The sequence below is a fragment of the Lentinula edodes genome, assembly GCF_021015755.1.
Source record: "Lentinula edodes strain Le(Bin) 0899 ss11 chromosome Unknown C8R40scaffold_2, whole genome shotgun sequence".
Lineage (NCBI taxonomy): Eukaryota > Fungi > Basidiomycota > Agaricomycetes > Agaricales > Omphalotaceae > Lentinula > Lentinula edodes.
In genome coordinates, this window is record NW_025764308.1 from 1,293,122 (window position 1) to 1,310,859 (window position 17,738).

Consider the following 17,738-nt stretch of genomic DNA (forward strand, 5'->3'; position numbering starts at 1 on the left):
TTTTCGCTTGTTTTGAACGTTTCGGTTCCTTCACTTGTGAAATTCATTATCACTTTATTCTCTTGTATTATTCTCACTTCACATTATTTTCTATGGCCGACGCAGCTTCCGGTTCAACAGATAAATCTGTGCAAGTCAAACTCGTTCTTCTAGGTTAGCAAGATATATATCTTTTGTAGCTGCAACTGGAGGTGCAGAATACACTGCTGTATCAAAGGCGGCGCAGTATCTCCCTCACGGTGCATACTTAACGATATCTAACTTTTGTTCGTTCTTCAGGGGAAGCTGCAGTTGGAAAGTCTTCAGTAGTGCTTCGTTTTGTAAGCTCATCAACCGTTCACAACTTACTAGAAAAGGCCAATCCACTTACGGTTTCCAATTTAGGTGTCGGACGAATTCCAAGCCAACAAGGAGCCGACGATTGGTGCTGCCTTCTTAACACAGAAATGCCGACTTGAAGACCGAGTGTTGCGCTATGAGATTTGGGATACCGCTGGTCAGGAACGATTTCATTCATTAGCGGTACGTCTTTTCAACGTCGCACTTTATCTTCGTGTCTGACCTCGTGGTCTGCTCCAGCCCATGTATTACCGCAACGCTCAGGCCGCTGTCGTTGTATACGATATCACAAAGGCATCTAGTTTGGATAAGGCCAAGTCATGGGTTAAGGAGCTCCAGCGTCAGGCAAATCCAAACATTGTTATCGCTCTTGCCGGTAACAAGCTCGATCTTGTCCAACCCTCAACCTCGCAGTCAGGAACCCCCTCGTCTGAATCAGAAGACGAGGCCGACGACGCCACAGCGACACCTGGAGAGACTCCTTCCTCGCCTGGAGAACCGGAAAGTCTGAGGCAGGTGCCTAGAGATGAGGCGCAAGCTTACGCAACTGAGGCTGGTTTACTCTTCTTTGAGACAAGTGCCAAAACAGGAGAGGGCATCGTGGATATCTTCACGGAAATTGGTGAGCCTCACACTTTATATCTGACAAACAATTCGTTGAATGATTGTTATCTGTCCGTAGCTAAAAAGATTCCTATCGAACATATTTTAGCAGCAGGGGGCGGTGTTCGCCGTCCAGGTGCTCCCGGTGGACGATCAGGCAACGCACAAGAAGGTGCTGTGAATTTAGAAGAGAATGCCAACAAACCGAAGGATGCTTGCAACTGTTAGAAGATTGATTGTTATCCTCCCATCCACACTATATCATGGATTTCTTCCTCTATTAGTTTATGATTTTACGGCGTCTGTCTCCCATTTCATTGCCACATTTTTCCTGCTTCTCATTTCTTTTGCGTTGAATGACATACGTACATGTAATGTGTCCTTGAAATGACCGAACCATCTATCTACAAGTTACCTCGGCTCGAAAGTTTCAAGAGGTAAAGATTCTGCCTTTGGGAGACTAAATGCACATGGAATTCGTTCATTATAGTGTTCAATACATTACATCGTTGGTACATTGATTGGCAACTCTAAGTTGTTTCTAGTCCACGTAAGGAGGTGGTCGTGTTACATGTTCAGCGTGATTCTCCGGAACGAGATAAGGAGGTGGTGCATGGCCATGTGACACTTGATTCTCTGAAGACGGCACTGGTGAGGTAGAATGTAATCTGGATGGCACATTCGGAGGTGACCTCTGACGTGGTGCATCTGGTAATCGAAAGTCAGAGTCAATGGATGGTGGAGGATCCGAAGGATCGTCCAATGCGGGTGGAGGGGGCGGAAGCTCTGAAGCGTGATCCTCGCGCTGCGTTTGGGCTGTGAGCACCAAACCCAAGGCCTCGATTGCCCTCTCCGGCTGGGCTATGTCGGCGAGCTGAGTTACATCTGTATCATGGCTAGCCATCTCCAACGAGGGCGGTGGTGTCGTTGATCGTTGCATATCCTCTGAATGACCGTCGAATACATCTGATACAGTGAACCCGAACAGAGATCCTTCGCCGTTGACAAGATGCATTGATTGCGGGAGGTTGGTAAACGTTTGATCTGAGTCTGAAGGGATGATAATCTCCCGTTCAGATTCCAAAAATGTAGGCAGGCGAGCAGAGGAAGAGGCCTCTAAAGCTGAAGAAGAAAATGGCGGTGGTGCATCTCGTTCTTCAAAAGGTGGAGGTGCGCCATGAGGAAGACCACTAGGCCCAGCCTCACCCTCTGTATAATGCGGCACGAGATCGTCTTCATAACGGTTTGTCTGGACTGGAGGACGGTCGTGTTTCTTTTGATACGCTTCATCTGTAGAAGAACCTACCTGTGGCAGAGAAGCCGAAGGGGGAAGAAGAGTAACCGGTATACTGATGGTGGAAATACGTTCCGTTCGAGTGCCGACGTGAACAAAGGAAACATGAACATTGATCTGAAACATAACTGAATGGAGGAGCGTATGTTGTGTGATGGAGGCGTATTCTGTATCTCCATCGAGATGCTCATACTCAGGACTGGGTAGAGTCAAGATATTGTTGACTGGAGACGAGAACGGGGAGGTTTGATGCATAACGAAGCGCAACCGTACTGGACGCGATGAATGAAAACGACAAGATGCGCCGGAACGTGCCAGCGTTGACCGAAAGCTGCAGTCTTCCATCGGTGGCGAGACAGGCGACTTGGAGCACTGCGATGATTTCTCAGGAGCCAGCATTGTGATAGTACTAGTTGATGTACCTTCCGCATCATCATTGGGGTCAGAAAGAGACTCCTGGATAAGCCCGTCGTTAGCGTCGTCGCGTTTGACCTTGATCATCTGCACAAGTTCGGTTTTGACATTACGCAGCCTCAAACCATCCTCCACGACAATTTCCCGTGGCGGTGGAGGAATAGTGATGTAGACCGGAATGGGTTCACCAACCTGATAGATAGTTCGAGGAACTTCTGCATGAACTCGAGCGGGCTGATCCAAAGAATGCGTTTCTGGCGCTATTGGGACAGAGTGCAGATGAGAGGTGAACCGTTTGGTGTGAACATTCAAGGCTTTGGAAAGCACGGGAAGATCGGGGCTCACTGGATGGAGAGTTGCAGTTAAGATATGGGACAAGGATGAACAGGGAGTGACTATTGATTGCGGGGCATCTGGCATGAGAGGAATGGCAAACAGCAACGATGAAGGCACCGTAGTCACTGAAGGACTCGCCGACCGAGACCAAAGAATGATTTCGCATATTCCAAGCTCAATTTCTTTGTCAAATGCTGTTTCGATAGTCCTCAAGCTCACTGTTCTATATCGCACGAAGTCGGAAAAATATAGAGGAATTGATGAATAGACTTACACTTTATCCCAAACCTCGGAAATAGCGCCTTTGATCTGCAGTTCGCCTTCGATGGCTGCCCTTTCATCCTCTGCTCCGAGATAGCCCTTCTGGAAATTTACTGTATCCACCGTTGGCACGATAAGCAGCTGAGGCTCAGAGTGTCCATCTGCAGAGTCGGTCACGTCTGAAGATGCAGAGACATCGTAAGTCGGCGGTGGAATAGGTTCAGACATCGAAGTTGGATTGAAGTGCAAGTTGTAAAGTCATCGAATGGAATCAAAGTTGTAATCGGTTTCGCGCGCACAGCTCCTTATATGGAGGCACTGCCCGCGTAGTTTTCTACTTAAATTGCAGTCGGTCCACTCAACCTTTTTATTCCAACATAGATCTTTTGAAAAATTTGGTGCATGCAACTGGAGTATTGACTTTTTCTCTTTTTCACAGTCTGGTCTGCTACTGGCTCAGAACGATTCTCCGGACTCCGAGAGCATTGCCGGGAGTTCAGATCCGGCACACTGCGGCGCTCAAAATACAATACATTCGCGGGACTTTGTTTGATTTGTGTACCTACATAGGTGTACCTCCAACTTACCTTGGCTAAGAATGATTGTTAAAGTAAAGCTCAGCAAGTTGGATAGTCCCAGTCAGATATATATCTCGACTGATTTCTGTCAGATCATGAGGAATTATATTGTAGATCAGGTAAGCCGAATGTAGTTCATGGCAACGTGAATACAATAACACTTAACATTACAAGACGGTACAACGTCGATATAACACAAGGATAAAATAGAATCAAAATCGTCAAAGTACATACACACTCAAGCACACTCAATATTCAATCCGAATAAGGCTCTCCAACTCGGAGAACATCACATCGTCATGTTGAACCTCCCTGCATAGCAGGATATTCCATCCTATATCCGTATACCCTCCTAATAAACCCGTTCCTCGTTCGATATCATTTTCGCCAACCTCTCCATAGCCCATACCAAACGATAGTGTTGACACAACACCCTTGGTATTATCAAACGAGTCCTCCGCATCATCGATGATCTTCAAAGTTTCGATGATTCTGCGAACAATAATTATGAAAAATTGCCTCGACTCGGCGCCGTTTTGTACGAATAATTTCTGGATGATCCGCATCATCACATTTTTGAATCCTAAGCTACGGTCGGTTTTCGCCCTGGATTTAAGCTCTGGCGGAAATATGAACCCAAGGGTATACAGAGCCATTACGATCTTTTCTACGTAACTCAACCAGATCTCCCTTGATATTAGCTGGAAATCGAGATCCTGCAGTGGCAGGCGGTGAACGAGAGAGACAAAGAGGCACCACAAGGACGGTCGAGAAACTGCCTTGGAGAAAACAAGGCGGTTTCCATCAGAGTGAGCCAAACGAGTGAAGACCTCTAGCGCAACATCGGCTAAAGATGGCGGTCTCAAGTTCCCTCCGAGGGGTACCCCTGCAAGCTGAACACAAGCAATCGGAGAAACTGCTTCGGCTGGGTCCACCAGATAAGAAGTAACCAGTTTGAATATTCGCCGGACCGTGGATAAAGAAGTAGTGCCCTCGGGTAAGCGAATAGCAGGCGCCAGCAAACTCAAGATGTGGAGCACATCTTTTCGAATGGCAAGGCAGTCGGTGAGGGAAAGGACTGGAGAAGTAGGAACATAACTCGAAGCCTTCTCTGACACACCGCAAACACGCAGAAGTAAGTCGAGTAAACGAGGTTGATTAGCCAAGAATGGGACATTATCTCCAAAGACGGAAAGGTTCCGAATGATGTTGATTACAGTGAGGATAAGGTTCGCCGGTCGTTGCCGTGGTCCAAGATCAGGGTGTTTGGATCCTTGCCGTCGCTCTAGAACTGCAAATGGTTGGGTTTCCAACTCGTAGACAATGTCTACAATTTCGCGGTTGGTTACAATGTGAGGATTGTCCTGAAGGTTGATGGCTTCGGGAGAGTCTATGACATCGTCAAAAGCCAGATCTTCCACGAGGTCAAGAACCTCCTCAAATAGATCGGGACAATTGTTGATTGGAAAGCCCGAAGTTGGGGTTTGACCCTTCATCGTAGAAAGCAAAGTGAGCGTGGTCAACGCATACGAGAGTTCTGTCGAGAGTTTAGAACGTATGGACAGTGTCAACGCGTCTATGTCGATGGTTCCCCAGTCATTTATGTCTCGGAGAGGTCGTCGGTTGGAATGATGTAGTTCAACCTCTACCTGCTTCAAATCACGTCCTCCATACGTTTCGATGTCGCGGACGAGTGGCTTGTATTCGATCTTTCGTCGAGAGAGCTCTTGTCGTGTCCGTGGGTGGCCAGTCATTGTGGCAGTTGTGGGCGCTTGTGCGGTAGGACCAGGGTTTACATCTGAGGGTCCCACGAACGCTTGATCGGAAGCAGACCCTGCCGGCTGAAACGGAGGCTCGTAAGATTATTCAAACAAGCTTGGTTTAGTAGAAGGACTTACGAGAACGCTATCAGCGGTTTCTGGGGTTGCAAATATGTAAGTACGACTTCGATATGAGTTTGGTATAAAGAAGATGAACGAACCAGTTTTCTGTCTTGTGCGTTTCACTTCTTCTTCTTGCTCCAACTTCCGCTTCAAGCCTTGAAGGTCCTGGTCCAAAGTAGGACCGTCGAGAATTGCAGAACCTCCATCGATTGGTGGTAAGCCAGTGCTGATTTGCATGGATGATGAAGGGACGGAGGAAGAAGGAGGCTGTGAAGGAGGAAAGCCCATGCCGGAACCCCGCTGTTGAGACACGGTATTTGTGGATGTAGGTGGGTGCTGGTTGTTAGCAGAAGGAGTTGATGAAGCGGCAGCCTGCCTCATGGCCTGAGCCTTCTTTTGTTGTTCCATGAGATTCTGCCGATACATGCTTTCAAAGGGAAGAAGGATCTTGGAATATATCTGGACAAGTGTGGGGAGGGCTGACTCCGGAATGTCAAAAACTTGTAGGATCGCCGCCCAAGCATTATTGTCTTTGCCAACCTAGGGCGTAATTGAAGATATTCAGCGCTAAGAATGGTCGAGAGAAGACAGGAGTTACACACGTTGCCCATGCCTCCACGATGCCATATCATGGTCCACAGATGAAAGATATTGATGTCCTTTCCAGCAAGCCTAAAGGTGCCATGTTCAGAGCCAGCTTCGATATCCTTGAATGGAGAATTGATTGGGTCATAGGTGGGGGTCGAAATTCCGGTGAGACTAGGAGGCAAAGGCTGATTTCGCTTTGCAAAGACGGTAGCCAGCGAGTATATAAAATTAGAAGATTTCTCTTTGAATGTATTTGAAGGCTGACTCGGACGCGGGGCAGGATTTTGTGACATTGAGCGTTCTAGCAAAGGCTGGTTTTGGAAATTATTATGACCAGGTGGTATTCCTCCGAGAAATGATCCCGAATTTCCGCCGCCGTTCGACGGTCTCATGTTTCCCTGTGCAGTTCTAGCCTGGCCGACGGCTGTCAGAGCTGCCATTTGCTTCGCTTGTGCGGCATCAAGCAGCGCAGTGTCAAAAGGAAAAGTTGAGGAAGAACCAGACGAAAGTTCATTTTGGGAACTATGTTGATGACTTTTTCGTTATTCTACTAGTTTGAGTATCAAAATACGAAGAAAAACTTACAGCATGAGACCAGCTTCCAACTCTTTGCAAGAAATCGGCTTGTGCTACAGCCTAAAGGAAATGTATATCAACAAGTTGAGCGCCGTAAAGAACTTGTTTGTCAGATCAATTGAATTTACCCATATCGGAACCATCCTCTTCTGGTACTTTTAGTTACAAGCTTATTCTCGAATCTCGACTGCCGACATCCGCCTTGATAATCTCAATAATCGTTATAAAGCACTAGCTTGCTCAGGACCTTCATGGCCAAGTCTGAAATAGACGACATCTTTGCGTCCAAGGGTAAAACACGGGTCGGCCCAGTCGCCTCGACTTCTTCCCCAACAAAATCCTCGAAGAAGGACAAGAAACGGAAACGAAAAAACGAAAGCGATGAAAAGGACTCTGCTATAGCAGAGAAACCGAAAAAAGTACCAGAAACTATCATCGATTCTTCCGCGAGCATGCACATCGCAAAGCGCGTGAAGATATCAAAATCCAACGAGAAAGCCGGAACTGTAAGAGAGACGAAGTCAGGGAAAGCAAAGAAGGAGGAAGACAATTTCAAAGATTCTAGAGGAATTGGTCCTCGTGGGTGTATTGGATAACTTCTCATCCTCCTGTGCTGATCGAAACATGTACTCAGGCCGCAAGACCGAGGAAGGCTGGTCAATCTACAAGGCAGATGAGCTAGGCATCAAAGACGATGACGAAGGAGGAGGTAAACCATATTTGACATTGCTCGTTCCCGCTCAAATTCACCTCTGCTATAGATACACCACTTTGCCCCTTTGACTGCGACTGCTGTAAATCTTTTATCCATCTCATCTGCCGAAACTCTGATTTTTCTTCAAGGCTTCTGAGCAACATACATACCCTATTCAATACAATATCCGAGGTGTTCTACATGTAATTCAAAAGCCAGACCCTGGCAGATGTTTTATGTACATTCCTCTAGTCATCATCATCATCATCATCATAATCCACTAAACCAGGTTTGACTGGCTCAGATAGTGGGTCCCCGAACGGATCTGTATCGGCAGCACCACTTGCTTTCTGAATCTCAGCCTTCTTGTTCTTCTTTTCCTCAGCCTTTTTTTCAGCCTCTGCCTTTCGTGCTAGATACGCCTTGGTTCCAACCACCTTTTCCGGATTTTTACACGTTCTCAATCTTCGGTCCACTTCCCGCACCGCTTCAACATCTGGCACTTTGCCGGCATTCGTGATTATGCTTTTGATGGCTTCGATCGATGCAAATAGTGTTGTTGCTGAAGGTCGAGGTGGAATATCTGTTCGGTTCTCCGGAAGCGGTATATTTTCTTTAGATTCGAGCCATTTCTTGGCGAGGTCTGGGGCGGTGAGAGATATACAGGCGAGAGCAATTTGTGAGGGTGTATAGATGAATTCTGCATCCGTTAATCGCGCGGCGCGAACATGAATGAGAGCAGATTCGTATATTGAGCCTTGCGTTTTCGAAATATCAGGCAGAGAATCGGAAAGATTCTAAGAAATGTAAATCAGCAACGAGGTGGGCGTGTACGATGAAACAAATAGAAAGACCTGAATATCTAGCCATATACCCCATAATGCACGATGTGTATGCCATACTGCAAACTCGAATGCAAGACTTTGCGCGACAAGAAATTCAAGGTCCAGGACATCCGAAGCAACAGTATTGGGTATATGTGATGCATACACATCTAGGGATATCGGATTATTTGTCGTCTTGGTAGCAAGAAACAGAGCGGTTAGCCTGCAGACAAGATGAGTTGAAACGACAACCGCTCAACATATGATACATACATGACACTCTTTGGATGCCAATCCATGACCGTGTTTTTCAAATAGAACCGTTTCAGATAACTCGTAGCTGTCGCTTCAACTTCTTCGGGAAAACGGAAATGCCCACATAGTTGACTGATCTTGTGAACGTAGAATGTTACCAGGAGATGCTCCTCGTGGGCATTGACAAACGAGACATTTGAGGATGATCCCGGCTATTCTCGTTGAGCGTTGAGTGTCTTCCTCTTTGTGCAAGAAGACCCATTATACGCCAACACACACCTCGTATGCTTCGAAGGTCTTCCGAATCACACCAACTGCTGCTTCGTTCATCGTTGACCTAATTTGGCTCAGACGTTCTGGAGAATATCTCCAGTTTTTGTATTGTGTACTGGATTCATAAAGAGGTCGTTTCATTGGTGACGGCGGGGGTGCATCCACTGAAGGCATGATGGTGGACAACAGCAGAGAAAGAAAGGAAACGACAACCGATCATTGAGGCCGGAGGTTCCTGAGCCTAATAAGGCAAATCTACCGCTCCGGTTCATTCTAAGCCTTCACCGAAATTACACCGCGAACCTGGTTACTGTGATTGTTCCTTCAATCAGTCCCAAGCTGTCGGTTGCACACAAAATGGCAGAACTTGAATATTGCTGTTCCTTTCGTTCGTTCTTTGCTTTGCTTTCCATATAGCCTCTTATTTTGGCCGCATTCACGCTCTTCAAAAAGATGCAATTGGTGCAGGTCCGCCTCCAGCATCTGCTCCTGCTATTCATTACTTTGCTCGGCCTTGTTCTGCATGCCAAAGCTGGTCAAGGCTTCACAAATGGTCTATCAATTATTGATGCACCTAGTTCCGGCAGGTCAGTCGCGAAAGTGGTGTTGTGAATGCAATTTGTTTTACTTTGAACGTAGTCCTGGTCATGCTGGGAGCGTCCTTCCCATCGCTATAGATGTGAGCATTCCTCATCTGCGAATCTATGATATTTATCTGATATAGCTCGTGTCAGATATCGGGAGACGGTCAGCTGAGTTCCGATGCTTCGAATCCCAACTCGACAGCTTCGACGCACTTTAGTCTCTTGGAAATATACCTCGTATCCTCCGAGACAGGTCTTAATATCACAGTGTCTAATGGTCCTGGACTCTTGGCTCAAGAGTCCGGAAGTACGGTCAAACATGTAAATTGGCCTGTTCCCACTTGTGTTACTGCTGGAAACTATAATGTATGGTGGTAATGCCCCAGGCTGTACTCCACCTTTAAAATCTTACATTCCTCACCTCTAGCTGACCTTGTATGAAACTGCAAGCATCAATGGTCAACCCCACTTCACCATCACACCCATCTCCATTCCGATTGAGAACGCTAATCCTTCCGGTAGCTCCTGCTCACAAACCACTAGTGTCACTATTAATCCCTTACAAACACAACCACAACCTCAGAACTCACTGACTCAATCACCCTTCCCAGGAGGAATTTCCAGCTCCGGGTCAGGATTTGTGACGATCACGATTACTGGCCCTCTTCCGTACCCAATGCCTACTACAGTCACTGTTACACCGTCAGCAACTCCCACAACCGTGGTTGTAGTATCTATGACTACGGAGACTGTAACAACCACCGGTCCTTCTGGTTTTATAACGAAGACGTGAGTCCGGTTCGTACACCAAATCTTAATTTCAATTAACAGACTGTTGCACGATTGCTTCCCTCACTGCCAGCTTGACGGAAACTGCCTGGTCTTCAAACGTTGCTGTTACTGCTGCAGCTAATGACTCTGGTTTCTTGCCTGTAAATGCCGGAACTTCTACGAGAATGGAAGTTGGTTTGATTTTAGTATCGCTCTTCGTGACATTTTGGACGCTTCTAACATAACACTCGTTTGCTTTACTTATCTTGAATCCCCGTTCCAATTTCATGCATAATATCCCTCGATCTTATACTCCTTCGTCAGCTGTATGTGACTTTTAACGCAAAAGCTATATTCTGCATTACATACATTGAAGCGCGTTCTCGAGTAGTGGTATAGGTACTAAGGTAGCAGTTTGCGCAAAGGAGCGCGGGAATTCGGGGCGCGTTTCGTCACCTGACAATCCGTACGTTTAAATACCCAAAAAACTCTAAAATCATATTCATCAATATCTTCTTCATACCTCACCTTCCACCACGAAGTCCCCTCGAATTCGCAATGGCACCGAAACGCAAATTGGACTCCGAAGACGTCCTCGAAATCTCGGATTCTTATTCTGACGATTCCATTGACGGTCACTCCGCCAAGGAAAATGACGCGCCTCTTCCAAAGAAAGCACGCGTTTCAGACGCGTCTGAAGGTGCTGAGCCTGGTGCATCGACCGTCAAACCCAAAGGAAAAGGCAAGGCTTCTGTTGACCAGGCTCCTGCTCCTACAAGATGGCAGGACGTGGTGCTCGAGATTAGCAGCAATGTAAGTCATCGGACCTGCCTTGGCTAACTTTGAATGAATTTAACATCCTCGCTTCAGGGAAAGGTTCCGGTGTAGTAAGCATGTGTTGTCCACCTTCGTTGTATATCCTCACTACTCCTTCTAGTGATGATTGTGCCGAAGTTAGACGGAAGATTCGTCTTCTCACTCAAACGCCGGGGTTCAAAGTATGTATCTCAATTCTAAAATGTTTGTGCGCAGTCACTCACTGTCTGTACTTCGAGCAATCAGATTACTGCATGGCTAAGGGAGATTGGTAACATCAACAGCAACTCTTATGGTCGTTTCAGTATGCATTGCGTTTCTATCCTTTGCAGTCTTGTGTTCATGTAAAAAATTCAGTGAAAGAAAAGAGCCGTACTGACGGTGCCACTAATGGCACATACTATGCCGCGTAAGCTTCCTCTTCGTCTTATCGATTGCTATTGCTACAAGAAGTTTGCAGATATTGTTACTTCGAGAAAGTCCGCATTGCTGAAGGGAAGAAGAAGACTGCCGGTCGTATGCGGAATGAGGATGAGTATCTCGATGGCTTCCCTCTCGAAAATCGTCGGAAAGGGTGGGTTATTGTTGGACGCTGAAAATTCGATGCATCACCTGATTGTATTAAACGAAATGCCTCTTTGAATATACGTGCTCTTTAAATCGCTCAGCTGTCAACTCCTCTCTCTCGTATCCACGATTTGACCCATTCCACTATGCGCGTCACATTAGCCTCTAGATCTTCTGTGGTCTCGCTTTTGAGTTCGACAACGATTTCGGCAGGATATGATGCGCGCGCTTCTTCTAATACGACCTGCATGATTTCTGCTTCATTATTTTCTTGAATTTTTTTGAGCGGGTAGGATCTGCGTGACACTGTGAATGACTGTAAAATAATGCTTGTGCCGCGAACGCTGACCTCTTTTCTAGTCGATCCCAAAGCTGGGAATTCTCACATCGCAGAACGACTACAAGATCAGGCCATCGCTCAGGGAATATTTCACAGGTGTGCCAGTCGAGAATGACACCGCCTTCTGTGACTATAGGTTCGAGTTCATCCAACAACTGAAATGAGAAATGATGAATGTGCTACAACAGTTCATCTACTGGGTTACGATAGCGCACTTTGTCTTCATCTACAGTGTAACTCTGCCACTCTTCATCGTAGTCTTCATAAAGCCCATTTTCTTTGACAAGATCTCCAACATTAATGTGACGAAGAGGTACTGGCGATTCATTTGCTAGAAGTTGTGCGTGCGTTGATTTGCCTGTCCCGGGAGTCCCAGTAATGATTATGACAGGGGATTGGGCGTTGGTCATAGTAAGAGTCTTTTATGAAGGAGGTGAAAATCAATCCGCCGGTAAATGCCGATGAACTGCCGCCGGCGCATAAATTCTGAGTCCGGATTTACTTCGAAGAATTTGCTCTGACCTTGTGAGTGTTCTCAGTCATACAAACATGATTGACGTGAGATATAATTACTTTCGATGTGTTTATTTTCTTGTTCACTGCCATTCCAGATCGATGTTGACATCCCAGCGAGGCTGCGAGCTTCTTTGATTCATTCTTTATTTTCCTTTTCGTCTATCTCAATCCTTTGGAATGACTTTGGCCGCGATCTCTACTCCCACCTCAACTGGAAAAGTAGATTCTTTGCCGACTGCCCCTTCCCCCTCGACTCTGCATGTTTTGCCACGCATTACGCCAGTCCCCACGAGTGATGATTATCCCACTGAAGTAGTGGTCGCACTCACCACTACTATACTAATACCGGATTATCCTCTTTACTACCACATGCCCATCTCTCAGTTCAGTCCGAGATACCAAGCGCTGCCGGATGGATCCCTCATTGCAGCACCCTACCGCTACGAGCTTCAGCAAGATAACGGGGTACTGCTCTTGATGGGTATCCTCCTAACCATCTTTCTACGGAACGCGTTGGTTTCGGGGAACTATCTTCGACGCATCAAGGTCCAGCGAACGATCATCTTCCGTATGCTCTTCGCAAGTCAGGTTATAGCATCCATCGGGCTGGTTCCCAAGATTGCTTCATTCTTGACCCCACACGTGAACTGCCATATGTGAGTGCGAATTCCTCTGTTTTTCCAAGGATTTACATAGTCTACAGTGTGCAAATTGTGATTAGTGTTGCTTCCACTCTATCTATCGTTTTCATAGTACGCTGGCACTTCTTCCCTCCGTATAGCAGCCACTCATTATCTATGTTTGCAGATGTCCGGAATTTTCGGATACAAGGCGTACAAATGTCTTGACAACTCTGTCTTCGTTCTGGCGACCCTCGCGATTCTTACCGTAGGAGCCGTTAGTATGAGCTTGGCAGACTATATTACCTTGCGCGGTACCACCAGATTATCAGGTATCAATTAATCTTTCTTTGGCCCATTCCAGTATCTCATTATCGCTAGGCAATTGCGCACGATCTGATGATATGCGTTGGATCAGAATCTTTGTTATGCTTCAACTCGCGCAATCTATCTTCTTATGCTGCTGTTGTACGTATCCATCGTCAAGCCCCGTCTGTGTCTTAATCATTCTCTTTCTAGTTTTATTCGCAGTCTGGAAATCGCGACATAACTCTGTTGTTGCGAGGGACCGCATTTCAGTCCCGCTCTCAATGGATTTCGAAGGATATGTTCCTAGCGAAAAACCCTTTCACCTCGACCGATGGGACTTTACTCTTGGTCACAAGCCAGACGAAGTCGTTGGTTCTCATCCGCAATCAGCAGTAGTCGTTCCTTCAGAGATTCCTACCCGCCAGAGTTCCGTTCGCGAAGAGTTGTCTGCACTCCCGCCATCAAGACTTAGAATAAGATCAGCAGCTCAAGCGGAAGACGAAAGTTCTCTCAGGCCCTTGTCCAGCGGGCCCGCAGTTTCCTTGGCACCATCTACATTCAGTAGGATCAGTCATTACATGCCCTTTTTATTCAGAAAAGTAATGAAGGATGAGGTTCGTGATATCCTGGGTCCCACTCCACAATCTATTCACTGATTTTTGCTCAGTTATGCTATACCGCAATGATCACGGTGTGCTGCGCTACCGTAGCCATAATTGCCGTGGTAGGGGTCACTTCAGAGGGACTGTTATGGTTCATGGGCTGGGCCTGCTTGTACTGTAAGTTCGCAAATCTCACCGACCTTTTGACGTCTGATCTGGCTCCAGGGACGATTACATCTATTCTCGCAACGCACAGTCTTGGCCGTGCAGTTGACAGACATGAAAAGGAAACCGTGCTTCAGGCTGCAGCGCTTCACACGAGGAGATGGGAAACCGAAAGAACGCGTGTCACAGGTGTTGATAGGAACTTTGCTTCTTCCAACAGGATCAGAAGATTTGCAACTAGGAACACCGATTCCGAAAATCCCTTTGACGATACACGGGCTTTAGCCTCTGCATACAGTGATTCGATGTTGTCGTCGCCTTCCGATACCCCGTCTTCACCACGATCGTTCAGCTTGAGATCTGGTTTCCCTCTCTGTCCGTCTCCGACGTTACAGCTCCCAACATCTGGTAGGACCACACCGTTGGTTCCCCTAGACAACACCCGAGCTGTGCCGTCAGGGACAGGATTTATCATTGAAGAAAGTCGTAGCAGTGGGAATGGTAGCACCTCGGGGAGAGGTTATAGGTTGTGATTTACTGAAGTATATCTTTTATATTTTCCAGGTACAGCCTGTTCATACTTTGATCGTGCACATTTACCGTGACCAATTGTACACGAATGGGGGATTAATCGATAGCAGGGGCGGGTCATGCAGTACAATGTCTTACTTACTCTTCGTTTTGGGAGATAAAATGATTGAAATACTACAGGCTTTCATGATGTACATACATGAACTGTCCGCAAATTGAGAATTACTGAGAAGCGTGGGTAGTATACGGAGGCCTTTTGTCTAGCCCAAGTGTCATCCCTTTTCTCCAGCTAGCGCGCAAATCCGCAATCATTCCCTGGATATACGACAAGTTGTTCTTTTTCTCCTTGATAACCTTTGTGCCGAAGGATTTCAATATCTCATCCTTCTGGTTCAGGGACAAAAAGGAGACGACACCAATCTGAAGAGCTGGGCCCAGGTCTTTCTCGGTCGCTATCTTTTCTTGGGGTAACAATCCAGAGGACGATTCTTCACCACGAAAACAGTTGTGACCAATACAAAGCCACATTTTGTCATACTGTCCCAGTAAATCAGGGTTTACGCTATCAGACTTTTTCTTGTCTTCGTCCAAACGGAAATATAGAATTCGGATTTGTAGCATCTGATACTCGTCTATGGCATTCATGAGTCAGACTAAAAAATGCAAACGATTTGATTAAAGAATGCTTACCAAGTATAGCTTGTGTGGGCTTGCGTCGTTCTAAAGTCCCTGCAGAAGTGTGAACCACAGGAATGGCAACAGCGACATGCAGAACAACGCATAGGGCTAAAAGACGCGCGAGCAAATAACGAGGGAAGAAGACCATCCGTAATGTGTAGGTGTGTGAGAATGATATAGGGTTTTGAAGTTGGAGATATGCCGATGTAGAGCTGTATGTACAAGGGTCTGCATTAGAATTGAAATGCGCTGGAGAAAAAGAATTTATAGTGGTACATACATACCGAATTTTAAGCGTGCAAATTTTTGAACACAATAAGCCTGACAATTTCTAAGGGTAACTTTTTGTAACTGCACTGCAGACCCAAACTTGACATCGAAGTCAGTGGGAAGGATGTCCCAAACAAAAAAACCACATACCGAACCAGCGTTAAATAGAAAGCGAGTTGCGCAAGTCTACTATTTATTTTAAGTTTTAGTTTTACAGAATGATACTCATCTGTGTCATCGTATGGATTTGAGGCGGATCCGCCAGTAGCAAGTCAGGAAACGATATTGAGGGATATTTTCGAAAGACAAACCGATCAAAGCCGATCAATAATATTGAGAGCCTCGCTCGATAGTCGGCCATTGTGCACACCGGTTTGACATTTCGGGATTGTCCATCTCGTAGTAATGCGATTGCGGAGGCTGGCAGTGAGTATAATCTAAGGGGGCGGACTACCAGGAACGTTCTATAGACGACGATTACTGCCCTCTACGAATGTGTTGTTTGGGCCGGAGTTTGAAGCTGTAATTTCAGAACCCTTCACAAGTCGCAGATGACTGATACCGTATACATAGCAAGGTCATGACCCAGAGAAAGGTAAGATAGATTGTAGATGATCATTGATGACTAGTAGATAGATACTACTATTACTAATGGTAATAAATAACCCGCTAAAGTTCGGACCGTAGAGAAAGAATCGAAAAGGGACTCAGAAGGAACTCTCCTGAGCCTTTAACGTCAAAGTTCGTTGGTACGCGCGGACCACAACAGCAAAGCGCCAAATTCGCTATCTCTGGAATCATGAATGAACAGGACGAGATCATCAATAGAATGCCGATACGACTATCCAATAGATTATCCCTGCAAATTCACCAGTTTCCACTGCTATCTCGTCCTCTTCAAGCGCCTCCTTCCGCTGAAGCTAGTGGGAAGCGGATCACTGCGCGAATAAAACCTCAATCTCGCGTGCTGGAAATCCACGTACCTGCCGACACTCGTACTGAAGTATACAACAGCGAACGAGGCCATGAATTTGGGAAAGGTCAACTGGACGATGATCGTGAAAAGAACCAGGAGCGAAAGGGAGGTAAAGGAAGAGAAGGAGAGGAGCCACGGTTGGCAGAAATACGCTTAAGGAGTGAAGAGATTCCGCATCGAGGTGTTCAAATGCTGGGGATTGTTCATGAAAGTAAGCACGCCTCTCATTACGCGCCTTTGTTCAGAGATTCATTGACCCACCAAGATGAACTTCACCTGCATCCTATCAGTGCAACGCATCAGTTCCGACCCACGCTTACTTATCTTGACATTTTATCTCGCAAAAGCAAACGACGAGGAGGCGATGACTCTGATTCTGACTCTGATGATGGACCTCCACCAGATCCAGATGAACCTGTCCCTGTAACAGCAGCCAAGAAGAAGGAGAAAAAGGCAACCGCTGGTGACGCGAAGGAAGTTCAGGTTTCTGCCCGACGAACAGATGATAAGGCTGGTAATCTTTCCCAGCTATCTAATGCTAGGAAAGAGATGCTTGCGATAATCCGCGCTGAGCAGGACGAATCTTGGCAGGATCTCCAATTTTGTGGAATGACGGTGCGTTGCCCTTGTTCAATATATCCTTCATCTTTTTAATTCTATCTTTAGACGGAAGAAGCTGGCCATTCTCTAGATCAATTCTTTTCCTATAGAAGCGAGGAGTTGCACTGTAGTACAGATGTAACTACATTCCTTACAGCTGCACAAAAAGCGTAGGGATCTTAAGCTTGGGCCGAATACGGCGAATGGACTTCTCTTTCAGCTTTTCACCTGTCAATCAGATCATCGAATATTGGAATGTTCATCTCTTGGACTCTTACCTTCACTACGCGTATTCATCATGCTCGGCGACGATAGTGAAACTGACGATTCTGACGTTGAGAGTTCTATGGTTGCATGGCTGAATCTATCGTCCTCAGCTCCTAGCTCTAGCACGCCTGAGCCATCTACATACAATCTCTGTGAAGCAGTCACAACAGCGATACGAACGTTGCAAGATGCCCAGCTTGTAGACATC

The 17,738-nt window shown here is 46.4% G+C and overlaps 11 protein-coding genes across 11 annotated transcripts; 6 read left to right on the top strand and 5 right to left on the bottom strand.

Moving 5' to 3' along the window:
- Positions 1-14: 14 nt before the first annotated feature.
- Positions 15-1,468, top strand: C8R40DRAFT_1243727 (GTP-binding protein ypt5). Its single transcript, XM_046233595.1, has 5 exons — positions 15-153; positions 280-320; positions 385-522; positions 580-961; positions 1,022-1,468. The coding sequence occupies exons 1-5, from the start codon at positions 93-95 to the stop codon at positions 1,168-1,170; spliced, it is 771 nt and encodes a 256-aa protein (XP_046091656.1). The 5' UTR covers positions 15-92; the 3' UTR covers positions 1,171-1,468.
- C8R40DRAFT_1192486 (uncharacterized protein) lies at positions 1,022-3,475 on the bottom strand (the record flags this gene model as incomplete). The annotated part of the gene is made up of 2 exons (XM_046233061.1): positions 1,022-3,209; positions 3,261-3,475. The coding sequence occupies 2 exons, from the start codon at positions 3,473-3,475 to the stop codon at positions 1,484-1,486; spliced, it is 1,941 nt and encodes a 646-aa protein (XP_046091657.1). The 3' UTR covers positions 1,022-1,483.
- Positions 3,476-3,912: 437 nt separating this feature from the next.
- Positions 3,913-6,992, bottom strand: C8R40DRAFT_1080832 (uncharacterized protein). Its single transcript, XM_046227100.1, has 5 exons — positions 6,882-6,992; positions 6,311-6,818; positions 5,807-6,248; positions 5,724-5,743; positions 3,913-5,666 (listed from the first exon to the last, which is right to left on the bottom strand). Exons 1-5 carry the CDS (start codon positions 6,884-6,886, stop codon positions 4,074-4,076), a joined length of 2,568 nt encoding a protein of 855 aa, XP_046091658.1. The 5' UTR covers positions 6,887-6,992; the 3' UTR covers positions 3,913-4,073.
- On the top strand, positions 6,950-8,087 carry C8R40DRAFT_261049 (uncharacterized protein). The gene is made up of 3 exons (XM_046234522.1): positions 6,950-7,451; positions 7,507-7,581; positions 7,634-8,087. Exons 1-3 carry the CDS (start codon positions 7,124-7,126, stop codon positions 7,771-7,773), a joined length of 543 nt encoding a protein of 180 aa, XP_046091659.1. The 5' UTR covers positions 6,950-7,123; the 3' UTR covers positions 7,774-8,087.
- Positions 7,634-9,505, bottom strand: C8R40DRAFT_261863 (cyclin-like protein). Its single transcript, XM_046234524.1, has 4 exons — positions 8,925-9,505; positions 8,664-8,857; positions 8,421-8,613; positions 7,634-8,363 (listed from the first exon to the last, which is right to left on the bottom strand). Exons 1-4 carry the CDS (start codon positions 9,090-9,092, stop codon positions 7,815-7,817), a joined length of 1,104 nt encoding a protein of 367 aa, XP_046091660.1. The 5' UTR covers positions 9,093-9,505; the 3' UTR covers positions 7,634-7,814.
- Positions 9,372-10,518, top strand: C8R40DRAFT_1165527 (uncharacterized protein; the record flags this gene model as incomplete). The annotated part of the gene is made up of 5 exons (XM_046230707.1): positions 9,372-9,505; positions 9,558-9,597; positions 9,653-9,868; positions 9,930-10,291; positions 10,365-10,518. The coding sequence occupies 5 exons, from the start codon at positions 9,372-9,374 to the stop codon at positions 10,516-10,518; spliced, it is 906 nt and encodes a 301-aa protein (XP_046091661.1).
- A 313-nt stretch (positions 10,519-10,831) lies between these two features.
- On the top strand, positions 10,832-11,685 carry C8R40DRAFT_1165528 (uncharacterized protein; the record flags this gene model as incomplete). Its single annotated transcript, XM_046230708.1, has 6 exons — positions 10,832-11,086; positions 11,144-11,160; positions 11,211-11,271; positions 11,336-11,393; positions 11,447-11,498; positions 11,550-11,685. The coding sequence occupies 6 exons, from the start codon at positions 10,832-10,834 to the stop codon at positions 11,683-11,685; spliced, it is 579 nt and encodes a 192-aa protein (XP_046091662.1).
- Positions 11,686-11,753: 68 nt separating this feature from the next.
- Positions 11,754-12,406, bottom strand: C8R40DRAFT_1158078 (P-loop containing nucleoside triphosphate hydrolase protein; the record flags this gene model as incomplete). The annotated part of the gene is made up of 3 exons (XM_046229696.1): positions 11,754-11,952; positions 12,006-12,151; positions 12,212-12,406. The coding sequence occupies 3 exons, from the start codon at positions 12,404-12,406 to the stop codon at positions 11,754-11,756; spliced, it is 540 nt and encodes a 179-aa protein (XP_046091663.1).
- A 114-nt stretch (positions 12,407-12,520) lies between these two features.
- On the top strand, positions 12,521-14,929 carry C8R40DRAFT_1080838 (uncharacterized protein). Its single transcript, XM_046227101.1, has 8 exons — positions 12,521-12,554; positions 12,608-13,168; positions 13,216-13,264; positions 13,320-13,464; positions 13,514-13,600; positions 13,652-14,055; positions 14,109-14,220; positions 14,269-14,929. The coding sequence occupies exons 2-8, from the start codon at positions 12,690-12,692 to the stop codon at positions 14,739-14,741; spliced, it is 1,749 nt and encodes a 582-aa protein (XP_046091664.1). The 5' UTR covers positions 12,521-12,554; positions 12,608-12,689; the 3' UTR covers positions 14,742-14,929.
- C8R40DRAFT_1080839 (uncharacterized protein) lies at positions 14,930-15,752 on the bottom strand. The gene is made up of 3 exons (XM_046227102.1): positions 15,702-15,752; positions 15,430-15,629; positions 14,930-15,371 (listed from the first exon to the last, which is right to left on the bottom strand). Exons 2-3 carry the CDS (start codon positions 15,563-15,565, stop codon positions 14,962-14,964), a joined length of 546 nt encoding a protein of 181 aa, XP_046091665.1. The 5' UTR covers positions 15,566-15,629; positions 15,702-15,752; the 3' UTR covers positions 14,930-14,961.
- A 589-nt stretch (positions 15,753-16,341) lies between these two features.
- C8R40DRAFT_263494 (DNA-directed RNA polymerase III subunit Rpc5) lies at positions 16,342-17,470 on the top strand. Its single transcript, XM_046234528.1, has 3 exons — positions 16,342-16,874; positions 16,929-17,278; positions 17,330-17,470. Exons 1-3 carry the CDS (start codon positions 16,487-16,489, stop codon positions 17,435-17,437), a joined length of 846 nt encoding a protein of 281 aa, XP_046091666.1. The 5' UTR covers positions 16,342-16,486; the 3' UTR covers positions 17,438-17,470.
- The last annotated feature ends 268 nt before the right edge of the window (positions 17,471-17,738 follow it).

Excerpts from the sequence above, each read along its gene's own strand:
- C8R40DRAFT_1243727 (XM_046233595.1), top strand. The coding sequence starts at position 93 with ATGGCCGACGCAGCTTCCGGTTCAACAGATAAATCTGTGCAAGTCAAA. Across the intron at positions 321-384 it reads CTTCAGTAGTGCTTCGTTTT|GTGTCGGACGAATTCCAAGC; the intron begins GTAAGCTCATCA and ends TTTCCAATTTAG. Across the intron at positions 962-1,021 it reads GGATATCTTCACGGAAATTG|CTAAAAAGATTCCTATCGAA; the intron begins GTGAGCCTCACA and ends ATCTGTCCGTAG.
- C8R40DRAFT_1080832 (XM_046227100.1), bottom strand. Across the intron at positions 6,249-6,310 it reads ATCGTGGAGGCATGGGCAAC|GTTGGCAAAGACAATAATGC; the intron begins GTGTGTAACTCC and ends ATTACGCCCTAG. Across the intron at positions 5,744-5,806 it reads ACGCACAAGACAGAAAACTG|AAACCGCTGATAGCGTTCTC; the intron begins GTTCGTTCATCT and ends TTGCAACCCCAG.
- C8R40DRAFT_261049 (XM_046234522.1), top strand. The coding sequence starts at position 7,124 with ATGGCCAAGTCTGAAATAGACGACATCTTTGCGTCCAAGGGTAAAACA. Across the intron at positions 7,452-7,506 it reads TTCTAGAGGAATTGGTCCTC|GCCGCAAGACCGAGGAAGGC; the intron begins GTGGGTGTATTG and ends ACATGTACTCAG. Across the intron at positions 7,582-7,633 it reads AGACGATGACGAAGGAGGAG|ATACACCACTTTGCCCCTTT; the intron begins GTAAACCATATT and ends CCTCTGCTATAG.
- C8R40DRAFT_261863 (XM_046234524.1), bottom strand. The coding sequence starts at position 9,092 with ATGCCTTCAGTGGATGCACCCCCGCCGTCACCAATGAAACGACCTCTT. Across the intron at positions 8,858-8,924 it reads AGACCTTCGAAGCATACGAG|CCGGGATCATCCTCAAATGT; the intron begins GTGTGTGTTGGC and ends CAACGAGAATAG. Across the intron at positions 8,364-8,420 it reads GTATATGGCTAGATATTCAG|AATCTTTCCGATTCTCTGCC; the intron begins GTCTTTCTATTT and ends TACATTTCTTAG.
- C8R40DRAFT_1080838 (XM_046227101.1), top strand. The coding sequence starts at position 12,690 with ATGACTTTGGCCGCGATCTCTACTCCCACCTCAACTGGAAAAGTAGAT. Across the intron at positions 13,169-13,215 it reads CCACACGTGAACTGCCATAT|TGTGCAAATTGTGATTAGTG; the intron begins GTGAGTGCGAAT and ends CATAGTCTACAG. Across the intron at positions 13,601-13,651 it reads TATCTTCTTATGCTGCTGTT|TTTTATTCGCAGTCTGGAAA; the intron begins GTACGTATCCAT and ends TTCTCTTTCTAG.
- C8R40DRAFT_1080839 (XM_046227102.1), bottom strand. The coding sequence starts at position 15,565 with ATGGTCTTCTTCCCTCGTTATTTGCTCGCGCGTCTTTTAGCCCTATGC. Across the intron at positions 15,372-15,429 it reads GCCCACACAAGCTATACTTG|ACGAGTATCAGATGCTACAA; the intron begins GTAAGCATTCTT and ends TGAATGCCATAG.
- C8R40DRAFT_263494 (XM_046234528.1), top strand. The coding sequence starts at position 16,487 with ATGAATGAACAGGACGAGATCATCAATAGAATGCCGATACGACTATCC. Across the intron at positions 16,875-16,928 it reads GCTGGGGATTGTTCATGAAA|ATGAACTTCACCTGCATCCT; the intron begins GTAAGCACGCCT and ends TGACCCACCAAG. Across the intron at positions 17,279-17,329 it reads TCCAATTTTGTGGAATGACG|ACGGAAGAAGCTGGCCATTC; the intron begins GTGCGTTGCCCT and ends TTCTATCTTTAG.